The 16,546-nt window shown below is 30.9% G+C and overlaps 3 protein-coding genes across 7 annotated transcripts; all 3 read right to left on the bottom strand.

Moving 5' to 3' along the window:
- Nucleotides 1-1,615: 1,615 nt before the first annotated feature.
- On the bottom strand, nt 1,616-3,392 carry LOC105830098 (cytochrome P450 9e2). Its single transcript, XM_012669265.3, has one exon. The coding sequence runs from the start codon at nt 2,443-2,445 to the stop codon at nt 2,023-2,025; it is 423 nt and encodes a 140-aa protein (XP_012524719.1). The 5' UTR covers nt 2,446-3,392; the 3' UTR covers nt 1,616-2,022.
- Nucleotides 3,393-3,495: 103 nt separating this feature from the next.
- On the bottom strand, nt 3,496-11,984 carry LOC105840671 (popeye domain-containing protein 3). Of its 3 annotated transcripts, XR_001139403.3 has the most exons (11): nt 11,674-11,984; nt 10,592-10,677; nt 9,686-9,801; nt 9,108-9,363; nt 8,405-8,772; nt 7,738-7,895; nt 7,549-7,651; nt 7,200-7,340; nt 6,898-7,063; nt 6,018-6,300; nt 3,496-5,411 (listed from the first exon to the last, which is right to left on the bottom strand). XR_001139403.3 is itself a non-coding variant. In XM_012687676.3 (9 exons), exons 3-9 carry the CDS (start codon nt 9,322-9,324, stop codon nt 5,344-5,346), a joined length of 1,221 nt encoding a protein of 406 aa, XP_012543130.1. In that variant the 5' UTR covers nt 9,325-9,363; nt 9,686-9,801; nt 11,674-11,982; the 3' UTR covers nt 3,496-5,343. The 3 variants fall into 3 exon arrangements, 1 of the variants encoding a protein (XP_012543130.1); XR_001139402.3 differs by lacking the exon at nt 10,592-10,677; XM_012687676.3 differs by lacking the exons at nt 6,018-6,300; nt 10,592-10,677 and having other exon boundaries at nt 11,674-11,982.
- A 1,923-nt stretch (nt 11,985-13,907) lies between these two features.
- On the bottom strand, nt 13,908-16,443 carry LOC105838256. 3 transcript variants are annotated; one of them, XM_012683686.3, is made up of 6 exons: nt 16,092-16,443; nt 15,645-15,827; nt 15,417-15,569; nt 15,189-15,341; nt 14,846-15,115; nt 13,908-14,139 (listed from the first exon to the last, which is right to left on the bottom strand). In XM_012683686.3, the coding sequence occupies exons 1-5, from the start codon at nt 16,154-16,156 to the stop codon at nt 14,872-14,874; spliced, it is 798 nt and encodes a 265-aa protein (XP_012539140.1). In that variant the 5' UTR covers nt 16,157-16,443; the 3' UTR covers nt 13,908-14,139; nt 14,846-14,871. The 3 variants fall into 3 exon arrangements, with proteins under 3 accessions (XP_012539140.1, XP_012539141.1, XP_028046697.1); XM_012683687.3 differs by having other exon boundaries at nt 13,908-14,128; XM_028190896.2 differs by having other exon boundaries at nt 13,908-15,115.
- Between the last annotated feature and the right edge of the window lie 103 nt (nt 16,444-16,546).

Below are 16,546 nucleotides of genomic sequence, written 5' to 3'. Positions count from 1 at the left end.
AAACTTGTCAAAATGTTTAACAAAAATAATAAAGAATGATAAATGTTTTTAAAAGAATATACGGGAGTCGGTAAAGTGGTAAATGGGAGAGAATTTAGTCCCCACGCCGCTCGAAATTCCGGAAAAATTCGTCCCAAGTAGCAGGAGCGCACGTTAGGCGAGGAAGTTACTGTGGGGATCCGGTAACCTCCTTGCTATTGTGCGCTCCTAATAACTCCGATTATTTTTCGGGCCCTTTTAATCGTATTTAATCGAGATTTAACGGATTTTCGGAGCTTCGGAGTTATTAGGAGCGCACAATAGCAAGGAGGTTACCGGATCCCCAGTAACTTCCTCGCCTAACGTGCGCTCCTGCTACTTGGGACGAATTTTTCTGGAATTTCGAGCGACGCGGGGACTAAATTCTCTCCCATTTCTCCACTTTACCGACTCCCGTATCTTCTTTCAAAAACATTTATCATCTTTTATTAACCTTTTTAAAACATTTTGACAAGTTTATTTCTGGTATTCGTTAATTAAGTAAAGGAATATTATTAAATATTATTTTTAATTATCCAAATTTCAATAACAAAAGCTATATATTAAACTTGAATTAGCACTTGTATCAAAGTTCATCTACAGTAGCACTTGAGGATTTATATGGATTGTTTGCAAAATAATAAACATTAAATAATAGTAATTTAGCAAGAATCATTAATTTTGTTTTATCTTGCTCAAGGACCAATATCTACGGAATTCCATCCTTGGGTTTGTTAACCTGGCTACCGTCATGATGCACACTAACGCAACGTCTGCGCCGTCGCAGTCGGCGGCAGTCGTCGCACCCGGCGTCGTCCGTGCAAGCATGACTGATGTAAACAAGCGACGTCGTCGTCGCCGTTGCTGCTGCAAATCGCACACATTCGTCGCATCAGCAGCTCGGAACGCTCAGATGTTAATTGAAGGTAATATTAATTATAGCTAAGTCAAAATCTGGTTTAAATTTAGTTTTATATAAGCTTTGTACGTAAAGAGTTAAAAATATTAATAGACAATAAAGTTATACAGCTCGTCTCAACAGGCAACATGTTTTCGAGATTAAATATTTAAAATTGTTATCATCTGTTGAAATATTGCTGAAATTATTATGATAGTAGTAAGAAAGATAATAATTGCTTTTTCTTTCAGTAATATGCCTTCTTACAAGTTGACTTATTTCCATCTCGCCCGCATTGGCCGAGCCAATTCGCTTCTTGTTGAATTATGCTGGGATAGAGTTAGTTTGTGGATGAACGTATCGATAAAATTGATTGGCCAAAACTTAAACCGAGTACGTACATTGGATTAATGCTAATAATAATTCTATAAAGCTTGTCATAGTTATTTGGGCTGAAAGTTGTGTTTGAAAAAATTTTGTTTACATCAGCCGAATTCAAATTTAGAACACACAAAAAAAATTTTAGTCTTAATTTTAACTGTAATTATTAATTATCAAAAGATTTTTAATGAAGTATATAGATACAATTGCTACATTTTATCACAACACATTTATGTATAGTAACAATCCAGATAGGTTCTCTACTATAAATCTTCTAACAATATGTTGCATTCACGTGGCTTAAAATCATTTTTCAGCTATGCCATTCGGCGAAGTGGATGGAAAAAGTGCAAATCAGTTCGTAGCTATCTGCCTGTTTTTTCATAACTGCTATGCGTTGCACGTATATTAGTCGAAAATATTATAAATGCGTAAATGATACACAATAATACAGTTATATGTATAATAATCATTAAAAACCATTAATACATCCGAATAGATCCGAGAATTTATACGTACAAGTCAGTGATGTTTGTACTTTAATATTTTTTTAATTCCAATTATTAATAAAAACTTGGTCATTTGACTTTAGCATTTGTTTTATATAACAATGATATAATATGTCGCAAATAAGTCTATTGTACACTTCAAGCATCTATCAAAGTGCATACGTGTATTGCAGTACCAAAAGCAGCAATAATTTTCCAAACATAATATCATAGGTTTCACATTTCTCTCTTCTCCAACTCGACCCAAAATCCATCAGCAGGTTGCAATGCAAACTCTTTTTTAGTGAAAATGATGGGTTCGATAGTCTTTTCCATAGTTTTTATAGTGAACTTTTGTAAAAGATAAGCTATCAGAATTTTCGTTTCCATGAGGGCAAATCGATTGCCGATACATTTCCTAGGTCCGTGACCGAACAGCAGATAAGTATATGGTAAAATATTATCTTTATTCGTCTCGTTGAACCTTTCGGGATCAAACTTATTCGGATTTGGAAAATATTTCGGATCATGATGTAAACCGTAAACGGGAAGCATCAGTACATTGTCAGGCTCGACGATTAAGTTCTCGCAATTCGGTCGCGACGGCGGTAGTTCGTATCTCTTAGTGCAAAGTCTGTCGCACGCGCGAAATAGCGACATGTATAAATTTTTCTGCACTCTAATTAAATGATAATAGGTGAAAAAATAATTAAAAATTAAATTAAATTAAATATTTATGTTTGATAATTCACTGATCTGATCTTTTTGTTATGTCAATAATGTAATGTGTATACATGTGTATATTAATTGCTAACATTTAGCTGATGGAAAAATTTTAACAATATATACTTTTTGTTTATTTTTGGAACGTTTTGATTAATGATTTTATCAATCTATTTTTTATCAATGTCATCAAAAATTCATTACAATTTCAATAAAATATTATTAATAAAATATTGTTAATATACATAGTGACGAAAATTAATAACGTTTACACATTCGATCGTAGCCTTTTGTGTTGCAATTTCATAAAAATTTATTATAATTTCAATAAAATTAATAAAATCTCTTTATTTTTTTATTAAATATATAGACTTGAATAAATTAATATTTTAAGTTAATATTTTTTAAACTAAATTAAGTTAAAACTAATGACTTATAAAATTAACTTGAGTTAAAAAAGTTACATCAACGAAATATAATTAAAATTTTAGTACACGCGAGATTTTAATTGTCAATAAATATGGACCGTATTTTATATATATATATATATATGTACTGCAGTTACCTGCATTTTTCTCAATTGTGTGTAGCAAAATAAACACGCGTTAAAAGAAAAAAAAGGTTTCTTCTGTAATTTAGATTTCAGACAGAAAGAATACTGTCACAATAATGAATTTAAACAAAGTAACATTTTACTTACAGGAAAATTGCAGAGACAGTAGATTTAAGAGAAAATTTATAAGGACAAGGAAAAATGTGATTTTAAGAAATGAATGACGCGTATTTCTTCGGTGTTTTGTTATTCGTATCCTATAACTGTAATAAATATTTGACTGAAAAAATTGTTACGTTGTATTTTGGATCCTTTGATCATTCTTATATATATATATATATATATATATATATATATATATTGTATTTTATATGCGTACAATATTGAATAAAAAGAGCAACAGAGATAGGGGACAAAGAAACGCAATAAAATCATTTTTACTTTTAAAACTAACTTTCTTTATTCACGCTGCCATTTTATACGCATTCTTATTGTATTCAATCATTTTTTAATCTCTCAAACTCTCATCAGTCATTCTCCGCTTATCCCTAACTACGCACTAAAAACAATTTCATGTACAAAAATAATCATAACAAGAAGAGATAAACAACAAAGATTCAACATAATAACACATAATTCACATTCATGTAGAAAGTAATAAACTTGTCTATTTTTACATATATGGATCGTATGCAAAAAATACTAACTCTGATGGTCCTGCATTTCACATTTATATTACATATAAAAAAGGCATTCCTATATTCTTCGGTACTTCGCTACATAAAATGATATTTTCAGTTCAAAATATCGTTACGGATATGCAGTATACATGTGTATGTGTGTGTATATCGTAATACAGAGTAATTGTTACATCGTATAATGAACTGTCGGTAATATCCGAAATAGAATATGTACGTGTGTTGTTCAGAACTATGACTTTACATATAAAAAGTCTTCTTAAAGTATGTATTACAACTTTAAGTGGGCTTAATATCGATGTCGGCTTAATAATGTTTTTAAAAGTTTTCTAATTTTTAATGCACAATATTTTCAAAGATTAAATAAAGTTATTTCCAAAGCTGTTTATTTAATTGATTACTGAAATATTTTAATTGTTAAAAGGGAAACTTTTATTCGATGCCTTATTGTTATCCCGATTATCTTTATTTTTTTCTTGATCGTATATCATTGATAATTTTTAGACAATTTTCCTTGATTTGTTTTACGTAACATATATCTTAAAGTATTTACTTTCGCTTATTCAATTATATAAAACAATCATTATTATATATTGTTGTAAACAAAATAATAATGAAATAATCGACGTAATGTTAAATTTATCAATTATTATGGATTATGATTGCAATTACGATATTATCCTGTAGCAATTTGTAATAATTTTTTTACTTTAAGTATCGAAAGTTATATACGCGATTCGGCGTCTCTAGCAGCGGCGTAGCGATATAAATCTCGCAACAATATCTTTTATATCTTTTATATCATACTTTGTAACGTTCAATACGCTAATATGATGGCGTAACTTCTTGTGCCTCTTCGACTCGTGAACATCGGTTACTTAACAATATCACAACATGAATTTTCAAACATGTAATACAGCGACATTTGGAGAATTCTACTAGATTGAATAAATATATAAGTCATACGGCGCATATAATAATATATTGTACATATTTTTCTTCATGGAAACATTAAGAAAGGAAGTGTAAGTAAAAAGGCACTATTTCCGGGTATGGAAAAGAATCAGTTCCTTTAGGCCTCCCCCCTGACTTCTATCAAGTCCAACCACGACATCACAGATCCCGCATTAACAGAAGTTACGCCGCTGTGAGTATGTCACCCTCATTTTATTACACTTGCATACTTGTAAAGTCTTAATTCCATTATTCATCCATCATACCAAATATACCGAAATACTTTATCGGAGTAAATTATAAATAGCCACTCTTATAAATTCAATGATCAAGCATACCGAACAAATACACTGGAAGCATAAACTTATCGATTAATTGCTCTTTATAAACTAGAATGGAACTCATCATGCGCTACAAAACGATTGAAGTTTATTATCGCATACAGTTGACTAGCCACTGGGAAAATTATCAATTGGCAAGAGAATGTTCAATTTCTTCTCTACGCACAATTTCAATATGCACATTATTTAGTCACAATGAATATCAGCTTGCTGTAATTGCGTTATGTAAAAACACCGGTGTTACGTTATATTGACTGTCGAGGATGACATCGATCTAACAATCATTCCATTAAACGGGTGTTTCGTGATCAGTCTCTTCGATTCTTCCCAATCTCCAAGCATTTGGGTCCCCTGCCGCTGTAAAAAGTAATTTTTAAAATAACTTTTAATCGTAATGTATAAGGAAACAGATAAACAAATTTTAATAATAAATATGTTAAAAATATCACGTGTATTATCTTAATTGTATTTTATTACTTATATGAAAGTGTAGTGATATAAATGTTAAAAACAGAGTTTATTTAAATCTTGTAAAATAATTCCCAAATTTTTCAGGAATTTTAATCGAAATTTTAGGTAAGATTTTAGAGCAGGATTGGATAAGTTATATATATCTTTATATGTGTTTCTATCTATATCTACACGTTGCAAATGAAAAAACTAATTTAATTAGAAATTGCATATATATATATATAAAGATAAAATTAACTTAAATTAAAAATTTAATCTCAAACATTATTTATACATTATTTTAGAATATGTATAAATATGAAAAAATGTAAGAGGTAGGATGTAAATATCTAAATATTAAAATATACATTGTTTCCTTTCATAATTTCGATTATTCATTCTCAAGATCAAACATGTTTCGAAATCATGTTTGCTTAACATATCTAGCTTAGGTGTCGCTTTACATTTGAATTTATCATGTATAAAAATTTTCGAGAGCAAAGAAAAACTCACCTCTTAGTACAATATCCAGGAAGAACAATTAACGGAATTACTCTCTGCGACATTTGTTTAATATATATGCATCCATTGCAGGAACATAACATGTATACATCACATACGATTTTTGTGCTAGAGTGTCGCACGATCGGTAGGCAAGGATATTACAGCGAAGTCTGAACGTTGCACGACATAGAGTGTGGGAGAAATGTACAAGGTGGTACACATAGGCGATTCGTATGGTGAAGGGTATTATTCAATACTTCTTGATTCGTATACAGCAGCGGCATTCTTTCTTCTATTTCCAAAGCAAAATCAAAGTTGATGCAAAATCATAAAAAGAGTGCATAAAAATAAATCACATATAAGTCATTACTTCTTGACAAAATAACGAGATGTTATCAGGTCTGTATTACTTTAGAAGAAAAATTTAATAGTGTATGTCATAAAATAACAATGTGTAAGTGTGCGCATGCACACTAGGTAAGTAGCTATTATTTATATAAAACATTAGCAGAAATTTCAATATTACAAGCTAGAAAAAAACAATGAGCAAAATTATATTTACTATTAATTTATAGTTACTACAAGTGTGTTAAAAACACAACATAATATTATAAATGTGAAAAACTGGATACATACATGCGCATGCCCGAATAACACGTGAAATGTGCATTTTACTAATTATAAGAAAGAAAGATTTGCTAACACAAAATTATAAAGAATATACAAGATATAGATATAGTTTCTTTCCTTTTATAAGAAAATAAAATACCTAATACATTAAAATATACAAATAAACATTCAAATAAACAAAACAATCTTATCGTATACATTTTTCGATTAAATCTCCGATATTAACAAAAGTAAAAATTACAGAAAAAGTAACACATACCTTGAAGTTGACGACTGATGAGAGCAGTGATGCCTTGACTATCACCAGTCTTTTTTACAACAAAAAGTTTTGTATCAGCGTCATTTTCTAAGGCTCCAATACCACCCAGACCAATTATCTGTCCGTTCTGTTGGTGATGACTGCTAGCAGCCATCGTTTCGCTCACCTATTGTAAATAAATGTCATAGAACAACATACATTTTTATTAAACTTCTTAATAATTCTGTAATTTAATAGTACAATAAGTATAAAAAAACGTTCGATACATTTTTATAATTCTTAAAAAAAGAAATAAATTATACCTGCATTAATTTTTTAACTACATCTCTGCCCAAAATGTGATCAAACACTGCCTGCAGGAATTGATCGCTAATTATGCTTAATTTTAGTTTGTCTCTGTGCCACAATAATATCCTCGATTCTTCCATAGCTGTTATCGACACCTAAGCAAATATAACATTTGTGTCATATCAGATATTTATATTGATATATTGTAAAACTTAAAAAATTCGAAAAAAAAAACTGAAAAAAAAAAGAATTAGAAAGATAAAGACTAAAGTGTTATTTAAATTTTATAAAAGAATTTCATAAAAATTCCTGAACTTCACAATTTACTAGTATAAAGAATAATATCAATGCCCGATAAGTTACCTGGAAATATTCGTCCGTCGAAACACCAAACCATTCTGGAGAATCCAGGAACTGATGTGGGAAGACGATATGCAATGCTCTTCCATTTTGCGAGACAACGAGTCTATAAAAATGTAAGAATAAAAGTACGTTTTTAATAAATAGAACTTTTATAATAATAAATTTGAAAAACTCAAGATGCATTCTTACTTTCCCGACAGAACCAATGATAGAGAATCGACTTTAGTCACTTTTTCTTGTGCATAAACCTCTTGATACTTCAATTGGCGAATGATCTTCATACAATTTAACACTTTTCTGAACTGATGACGAGACACCCGTAATGGCTGGAACACTGCAACGTATACCTAAGTGAAAGAAAACAAGTATACAATATTTTTATTTTAAATGTGAAAATAAATATATATTAAGGATTTTAAACTTTATGTTGTATTATAAATATATTATTAATATTGCTTTATTAATTGTTAATGTAAGAGCAGGTTCTACTAACTAGAATAGATAGATTTTGTAACATATCACTTAATTTTGATAAGGATTAAGTAAATATTATTTTTAATAATATATTTGTAATAACAGTGCAAAAATAAATCAGAAATCGTGTATGGTACAAATGTTGCAGTCAAAAAGAAAGAGAATTACAAAAAGTTGTATATCTAACTGAACTACTTCTCAAGAATTTCTAGTACACCTCATAAGATACATAATAATAATTCGAAGAATAGAATAGATAAGGGAACATGAAAGATCTCTACGATAAATTTAATGCTATATATTACATAAAATAATGCTACATCTGTTTTCGTTTCTATCAGTTTTGTAAATAATCATCGTCTTCTACTTGATCTTTGCTTACCTCTTCGATTTCCCTTGTAAACTTGATAGGCCTGAGCTTGTAAAGAAGCGTGCATACGTGGACAAAGTTGATGACAACAAAGAGAGCATTCCAGAGAGCAGCATCCAGCCAGCAAGCTATTGTCCAGCCCCACAAAGCAAGAAAGGCACAGCCCACAAGTAGAGTGCACCTTAAATACAGTACACCATGTATGCCGCTTGGTGCAAGGTGTGACAATAAGAAGAAGGCATTTGCGAGTTGAAAGTAGATGTGATTCACATAAATTCCTTGATAGGGTTGGCAGGTAAGAGCTCCGTACAGGAAGGTTGGAGGCACTATCGGCGAATGAGGATAACCGGATCCATGGCTGACCACTGACAGTCCAGTACCTGTACGACAGCCACATATTTTGCCGATCAAATAAATGGTAAGTAATCGCAGCTCGAAAAAACTAGAACTGTTACTTTTAACAAGTTCGAAGATTCGAAACTTTGAAAGAATTCAAAACTTTGAAGAATACAAGCTTTAAAACATTTTTTTTAACTTCGAAGTTATCTTCGAATTTCGAATTCTTTCAAAATTTATACTTCAAAGATATACTTCGAAGTTAGTAAATGTAACAACCTTACTTCGAAGTTTAAATATCGAAGTCTTTAAAACAAATCATCAGTCCAAAAGAATTCTTTAGATTACGCACGGTAAAGTAATAAATTGTTAAATGTACCCTCTCTATTATCAGTGGTCACATTCCTGCATTCGTCGTTCTCGTGATGTGCCGATGCTGGTATCTCCGATGTGACGGTATTACGAGGGACATTGGACGCGGCTGCATTCGTTAGGCTGGCATCAATGGTAATGGAGGTCCAATATAGGAGTACGACGAACGAGATGGAAGTACCCCAGCCTATTCGGCTTCCTATTGGGTCGAAGCAGATCCACATCCCCGCATTACCATCAAGCTGGACCGTATTCGTTTCGCTCTACAATATGCAAATTTATTCGTATATTTTATTACAGATTGTATTATCTACATACAAATTAATCTAAAATACAATAAAAATTACATTTTTTAAATTATATATACATTTCATACAACATAACATTTATCAAGTTGTTCAAATCAACATAATAGTTCTGGATATTTATTCAAACTTTATAAAGGAGTTTTTTTATAAGAATAAAATGGACACTTCACATAAATTGAGAGTCCTATGTACTTGTTACTATATTTCTTACTTATTTATGATATAATATAAAAGCACAAATGATCTCTATCATTTGCAATGGCCAGTCGCTACTCACATTTCTGTATTAATCTCAGCTAAAATTGGAACTGGACGATGAGGACCATCTTGCAGACATCAGATCAAGGAAGGATATTTGCATTACCAATGGCTGCGGGAAGACAATATCAACATCTGTAACACATATAAATAGCACAATTAATCGCACATAAAAATACAAGGCCATTTGTAATGTAGTTTAAAACTTAGTTAAACTTATTTTTTATCTTCTTCTGATTCATAGAACTACAAAAAGTAGAAAGTAAATTAAATCAAGTTTAAATTTAAGCCACATTGATACAAATGGGCCTCAGAAAATTTAATAATCAGAGTTCAGTAAATTAATGTTTTTTTAACTAAATTAAAATAAAATTAATGACTTAAAAAAAATAATTTAGTCATGTTAGAAATTAGACAAAAAATTAATTTGGATTAAAAATTATATTAAGATTAAATTAAGAGTTAATTTAAAAATGCAGTATTTATATTAAATCAGAAAATCATAATTTTTTGTTGGTTAAATTACTCAAAATAATTATAATCTGATAGCAATAAGAACTTGTTCTCCCAAATACTACGTAATATCATATATATATATATATATAATAAAATCACACAAGGAAAAAAAAGGAAAATATCAGTACAAACATCCAGTTATGATTAAACAAAGCTCATCTTTAGTTATATAAATTAAATGTATCATAGAGATCTAGATTACAAGATCGCTTTATGAGAAATAATTGTCTGTTTCAAATCTCACGTATCTTAAATAATGACTTGGATACAATCATCTAGATAATATACAAATTTTTAAATATATATTGTAGCTATTAACAAAAAGTTTAGTCATTATTAAAAAAATTTATCAATACAAAAAGCAATAATGTGATAAATCAGTTTGTAAAAATAAAATTTTATCACTCACTGGCATCCTTTAAATCCTGACTCTGCAAAAGTCTCTAATTTATCACTACCTGTATCTCAGAGATTGATCTCTCAGAAGCAAAACATCTACAAACAAGATAAAAGACAATTGCCTTACATGCTAACATATCATAAATGTTTCCACGAGATATAGAAAACTTGCAATATCATAATTTTATGTGTCAAAGGTGTTATATTTTATTGTTTTTAATAGAAAAGATAAATTTTTGTCAATTTTTTTCAGAAAATACTGATTTTCACCACTGGCATAAATTTTATCCAAAACATGTGGAACTTTTTCAGTGTATACTCTGATTTATGCCAAGGTTAAGATTTATATGTAAAATTTAAATAATCTACATTACCTGTATACAATGTAAACTATGCAAATTATGCTATACATGTCATTTTTGTAAATAGTGACAGTTATATTTTGTTCATTTTTTGGTTATATTATATACTTATACTTTATTTATCAATACCAAAATTAAATGAATTAACAATCTTACGATTCAATTATCTTCTTCTCTATTAGTATCTAACTATTTATAATAATTGCTTATAGTGTCAACATAAAAAAGATTCGTGTCAACCTAATAAGTAAATAAATGTATAAGACCTAATCTTAAAATGTACAAAACCCTGATTTTTATGTTTGTTCTTACAGCGACTAAAACTGGGTTTGAATCGCCGCGGGAACGGGACTTAATCTAGTTTCCACGATCCCGTTTCCCGTTTCGCTCGGTGCATATTCACGATTGTATGAATATATGGTGTACTCCCTGACCTGCCATTTTATACACGCGACCTCGGAGGATAATAGTTTTTCTGAGGCTCGAAATAGACCGTGGAGCGCGCAGAGATTTCACGTATGATTTCGATCGGCAAACGTCTTTACGCAAGACGTGCAACTACGTGTCGCGATGCACGAATGACGTCCGTTCGAACTGTGGCAGACTGCGGACTTTGCGTCGTCGTGAATCAAGATACACCCTTCTCGAGTTGCCGCTGTCATCGCCGTCGTTATCGAGGCACGGTGTGAGTTGTTAAGAGTATCTCTTTCGAAATCAATAAATAACTTACTCATGGAAAATCGGCGACGGTGGGGGCGTACGCAAGGCATACAGATGAAAGACCGATGGTGCGACGACCGTCGCTTGTGAGAGTAGGAAACTCGCGGGGATCGCCGACGTTGCCACTGGAGCGGCCGCAGTCGCCACGAGCGAAATAAACCGAGACTACTCGATGCCGTCGATGCCGTTGTTGCCGTTGCCGTTGCCGTTGCTGTCGCCGTCGCCGTCGCCGACGCTGCGATCGCGCACCGCTCGCGCCTACACTCACTCTCAGTCTCCGATCGTGACGGAAATGTCAAACTAGCGCGGCGAGCGACGTCGCAAACCTGCGCAAACCTGTGATCGGGGGGGAGAGGGAGAAACGCCGCGGCAAGACTGCCGTAGGTGGTGGCTATGCTCTAGTTTACACCGAGCACTTGGTACGCCGCGTATCAAATAGTAAATAACTAATGAATGTATTTAATCATTGGCCTGCCGTAACCGGCTAATTCAAGTACGTGATTGGTCGAAACCTTATTGTTACGGTTATTTCAATTCATGTGTGAGGGCCTTTAGGCCCTAAAAGCGTGCTCTCCGAACCCAACCAAATTGACACAGCAGTATTAACGGTATTGCCTAGAGAATTTGGTTAGTACCAACATTTTCTCATCTAGTTTTCGGGAAAATGTCGTGTAACCCTTTGTTTGATATTCAGTGAGAGACAAGGACAAAATTACTGCTGTGTCAATTTTCCTTACTAGAAAACTTCCTTTATATATAAGATGTCTGTCACTCTCTCTGAAACTAAATCCGGTCTCCTGTGACTCTTTACTTTGTTTAGTACATTCTTATATTTAAGGTCGTCTAAAGTATAATCTTAATGATTATTCTAAAATAAGCAATAAGCCATAAGAAATTAACCAATCTTATGGTCTGTTCTTTCTAGCTGCACTGTTGCACCGGTGCAATAAGTTAAAGTAAGACAAGTATATTTTTTCTCATTCTAACTTATTGCACCAGTGCAACAGTGCAGCTAGAAAGAACAGACCAATAGCTCTAGTTTACACCGAGCACTTGGTACGCGTATCAAGTAGTGAATTTAAGCTGATCAGCCAATGATTAAACACATTCACTAGTTATTTACTATTTGATACGCGTATCAAGTGCTCGGTGTAAACTAGGGCCGGAATTTATAGTCGAATCTTATTCAAGTTCCAGCTTAAGCACGATCTTGAGACGTCAATGCTGTTATTTCATTGGTTAAGTAAGTCTCAAGTCGGCTCGAAGCTAGACTTAAGACAATGCTTGAGCTTAAGATCGGTCTATGAATCCCGTCCTAGGTCATAGTCGATTGTTCTTCTTAGGCTGGGTCTACAGGAGATGTAAAGGGCTATCTACAATGGAGAGTCGTAGGCCGTAGCAGTAGTCGTAGAAAATGTCTCCACTTCGTATTGCTTTACTGTTTACAGCCTACAGCAGACATTGAGCCAATTCATTGCGTGCTTACGATGATCGTTGGGGCATTCGGGATTAGTTTTTGGTCGCCTTTCTTTGATGGCTGGCTTGTATATATGTTATTGCTACGTCGTTTTTATTCTAGACAGCATTGCCGTAGTTTTAGTGCTGTTATGCCCAGTCTACAATGAGTCGTTGGTCGTTGGTCGTAAGAAATTTAACCAATCACAGTTGATCTTAGAGAAGAATCACCGAACATAATTGGGCATAACGGCTAAAACACTCCATTGTAGATGGCCCTTAAATTTTTCAGGACAATTCTGTTAGCAGAAAAGCAGCAGCCAATCAAAACTAGCACCATTAGTAGTACTACATTCTATTTTTCTTCTATTATCACCAAAAATTTAAATTTTATTGGGTCATTTTTTTTTCAACTATTCTTGATCGTGATATTAACCACCAGTGTGTGTGTGTGTGTGTGTGTGTATATATATATATATATGTATGTATATGTATATATATATGTATATATATATATATATATATATATATATATATATATATATATATATATATATATATATATATCAAGCGTTGCAATAAGAAATGCATCTTAATGTCCTTTAACTTGAAAAATCTGTTAATTATATTATATTATTCACAGTGCTTCCAACATAAGTCTAAAATATTATTCATAGTATCGCATTGTTTATTCGCTCTATCCATCATAGTATATATATATATAATTTTCTACATTTTCTATACTTTTAAAATTTTTTTCGTACGTTTTCTGTAAATAATAAAAATGTATAAAATAATTTATATCTTTATTATTGCAAAGAATTCTCGATACATATCTTAATTAATTTTATCTCATTTTTTTATACAATCACAGAAGAAACTGTAGTGTTCTTTAATCTTCTGACTTTTGAATGAGCATTTACATTACAATAATTTTCTGTACATTTGTATGAGACAGCCAATGTAAAATTGAGGAACTGTTTCTTCTTCATTTTTTCATGTGTTGGTATCTGTGGACATACTTTTTGAAATAATAGCAATAAGATTGAGTTTTTTATATATAGGGAGTTTATCACTCCCTATATAAATCATTTAAATCTAAAGGGTTTTTGGGGACTCCTGCTAAAGATTTATAGTAGTAGTATTTATAGAATTAAATATTCTTAAGTTTTTATTCAAATATTTAAAAAATCTCTACTTAACAGCTTTTAAAAAAATAAGCAAATTTTATTTGACTCAAATAAACTCCTTTTGCATTCAAAGAAGCATAACCGGTTTATGCACTAATTACATAAAAAGCTTTAGAAAATATTAAAAATTAAATCATTTAGACAATTTTCATTTCAATTTTCATGAGATGAAAAATAAACAAAAAATAAAAGCACAATACATTGACTAAATAGATTAAATAAAGAACATATCTTTTCTTAATAGATGAGATTAATAACACACATAACATCATTGTCGATAAAATATAAACAATAAAAATAGATATTATAACTGCCGACAATTACATGATATTTGCAAAGACCAACCAAGATTCATCATTTTCGCTTCTCTGTGCTCTAGAATCAAGTACCTTATAATATTACTCAAAATAAGATGTACAATTCATATTTTTATTTATTTAATATCGATTTCCTATTTATAATTATTTATAATTTATTTACAATTATTAATATTAATGCAATAATAAAAAATTAATTATTTACAATGATAATACTCACTTTAACATTTATAGCATTGCTAGCTATTAAACTTTTTTCAACAAATCTTGCAACATATCTTGAAATATCAAAATTTTTTTCTGCAAGCATTTGTTCCTTCGACGTATAATTTTATTTTCACGTCTTCTGTAAGTGATGCATTTCAAAAATTCTGTCCATTTTTTGTCCGATGAAAAATCTGTTCTTGTGAAGCATATTGTATTATATTTGGAAAGTTTTAGAAAAACTTTTCTTGTCTTGGAATTTGCTAAATTAGGCGATGAAAGTTCTCTAAAAAAAGTCGATTTATAATATTTACAAATTGTAAAGTATAAAGATCAACTTTCCCTTGCATTTGTTTTACCTTTCTTTACTTATATTATTCATATTGTTTTCAAAATTAGCATCAACTTCTTGATTATCAATACAAGCAACATTTATTTTTTCAGAATTTAAGAAAATAATGAAGTTTTCACTTGCATCTTGAGTCAATATTAATTCATTATTCACATTTTCACTATAAATGAAAGTATTGTCAAAGTAAAAATTGTTATGTTGGAAAATATGTAATATTAATTACTTTTATACTCACCTTTCTTTGATTTCAGTAGTATCATTGTTCGCGTTAATTTCCAAATTGTCAGACTTACAAAAAGTAACAGCCTCTTCATTTTCAGATATTATTTCAGAATTGTATAAATTTACAGCAATCTTTTGAAATGATGATTGTCTTTTTACTTTTTTTCTGTAATGGAAATAAAATAATTTATATGTTTATTATTACAAATATTCTCAATACAGTAGTTTTATTTCATCTTACTTTTTTTGCAAAATTACAGAAGGAACTGCAGTGTTTTTTAATCTTCTGACTTTTGAATAAGGATTTATGTTAGTATAATCGTCTTCTGTGAAATGATCGCTGCAAACTCTAGCACCTTTATATGAGACAGTACGGCCAATTATGTGGAACCATTTCTTTTTCATTTCTTCATTTGCTGGTATCCTGTAGATGTAATTTTTGAAACTTTTATCGAAGTGCACTTAGAAAATTAAAAAATGTTTATTTTATTGTTTTTTGTAAAAATTTAAGACAGTGGTTCTAAGTTATTGAAAAACATATAATGTAACATTATTTATAAATTAGTATATGACTTGTCTTCACAATCATTTATACAAATGTTTATAATTAATTTGATTTTTAATGACTCAATTATTAAATACATGAGATTATTTCTTATCATAATTAAATATTAGGTTTCAATTTTACCTGTGAAATGATCGTGTTTCTAAACGAGTATCTTCTCTTGAACATATACAACATGATGAAACCATATTTCCAAATTATAGAATATTTCAATACTTCTTTTTACTTTAGGTATAGTCCTCGAATTTAATTTGGTCAGGGAAACAAAGTAGGAAAATTTGTTTAAATAAATAAAAATCGGTGTACAATGTAACATGAAAATACAGAGATGTTTATTTCAATCAATCACTTTCAAAAAGACCATTTGCATTGTTTGTATTTTTCACACTCAAAATCTTTGCATCAATTTTGTTGGGGAACGTGAACGATGTGAACTAAATGAAAGATTTCGGCATAGTGGAAGTAACAAGGTGTGCTATTGCGCAGGCATTTCTATTGACCAATAAGAGAGCGTGCCAAGATTCCGCCATCTTGTATAATTTGAATGGATATTAAGCGAAGATTCGAGCAAGAAAGAG

This window comes from Monomorium pharaonis, chromosome 6 (genome assembly GCF_013373865.1).
Source record: "Monomorium pharaonis isolate MP-MQ-018 chromosome 6, ASM1337386v2, whole genome shotgun sequence".
Taxonomy (NCBI): Eukaryota; Metazoa; Arthropoda; class Insecta; order Hymenoptera; family Formicidae; genus Monomorium; species Monomorium pharaonis.
This window is presented reverse-complemented; position numbering and strand designations above follow the sequence as displayed.

Bases quoted from the DNA above. Each gene is read 5' to 3' on its own strand.
- LOC105830098 (XM_012669265.3), bottom strand. From the start codon at position 2,445: ATGTCGCTATTTCGCGCGTGCGACAGACTTTGCACTAAGAGATACGAA.
- LOC105840671 (XM_012687676.3), bottom strand. From the start codon at position 9,324: ATGTGGATCTGCTTCGACCCAATAGGAAGCCGAATAGGCTGGGGTACT. The intron at 8,773-9,107 runs GTACATTTAACA...GCTGTCGTACAG, and splicing joins GACCACTGATAATAGAGAGG to GTACTGGACTGTCAGTGGTC. The intron at 7,341-7,548 runs GTAACTTATCGG...ATATTTGCTTAG, and splicing joins CGACGGACGAATATTTCCAG to GTGTCGATAACAGCTATGGA.
- LOC105838256 (XM_028190896.2), bottom strand. From the start codon at position 16,156: ATGGTTTCATCATGTTGTATATGTTCAAGAGAAGATACTCGTTTAGAA. The intron at 15,570-15,644 runs GTAAGATGAAAT...TTTCCATTACAG, and splicing joins TCTGTAATTTTGCAAAAAAA to AAAAAAAGTAAAAAGACAAT. The intron at 15,116-15,188 runs GTAAAACAAATG...GACTTTTTTTAG, and splicing joins AATAATATAAGTAAAGAAAG to AGAACTTTCATCGCCTAATT.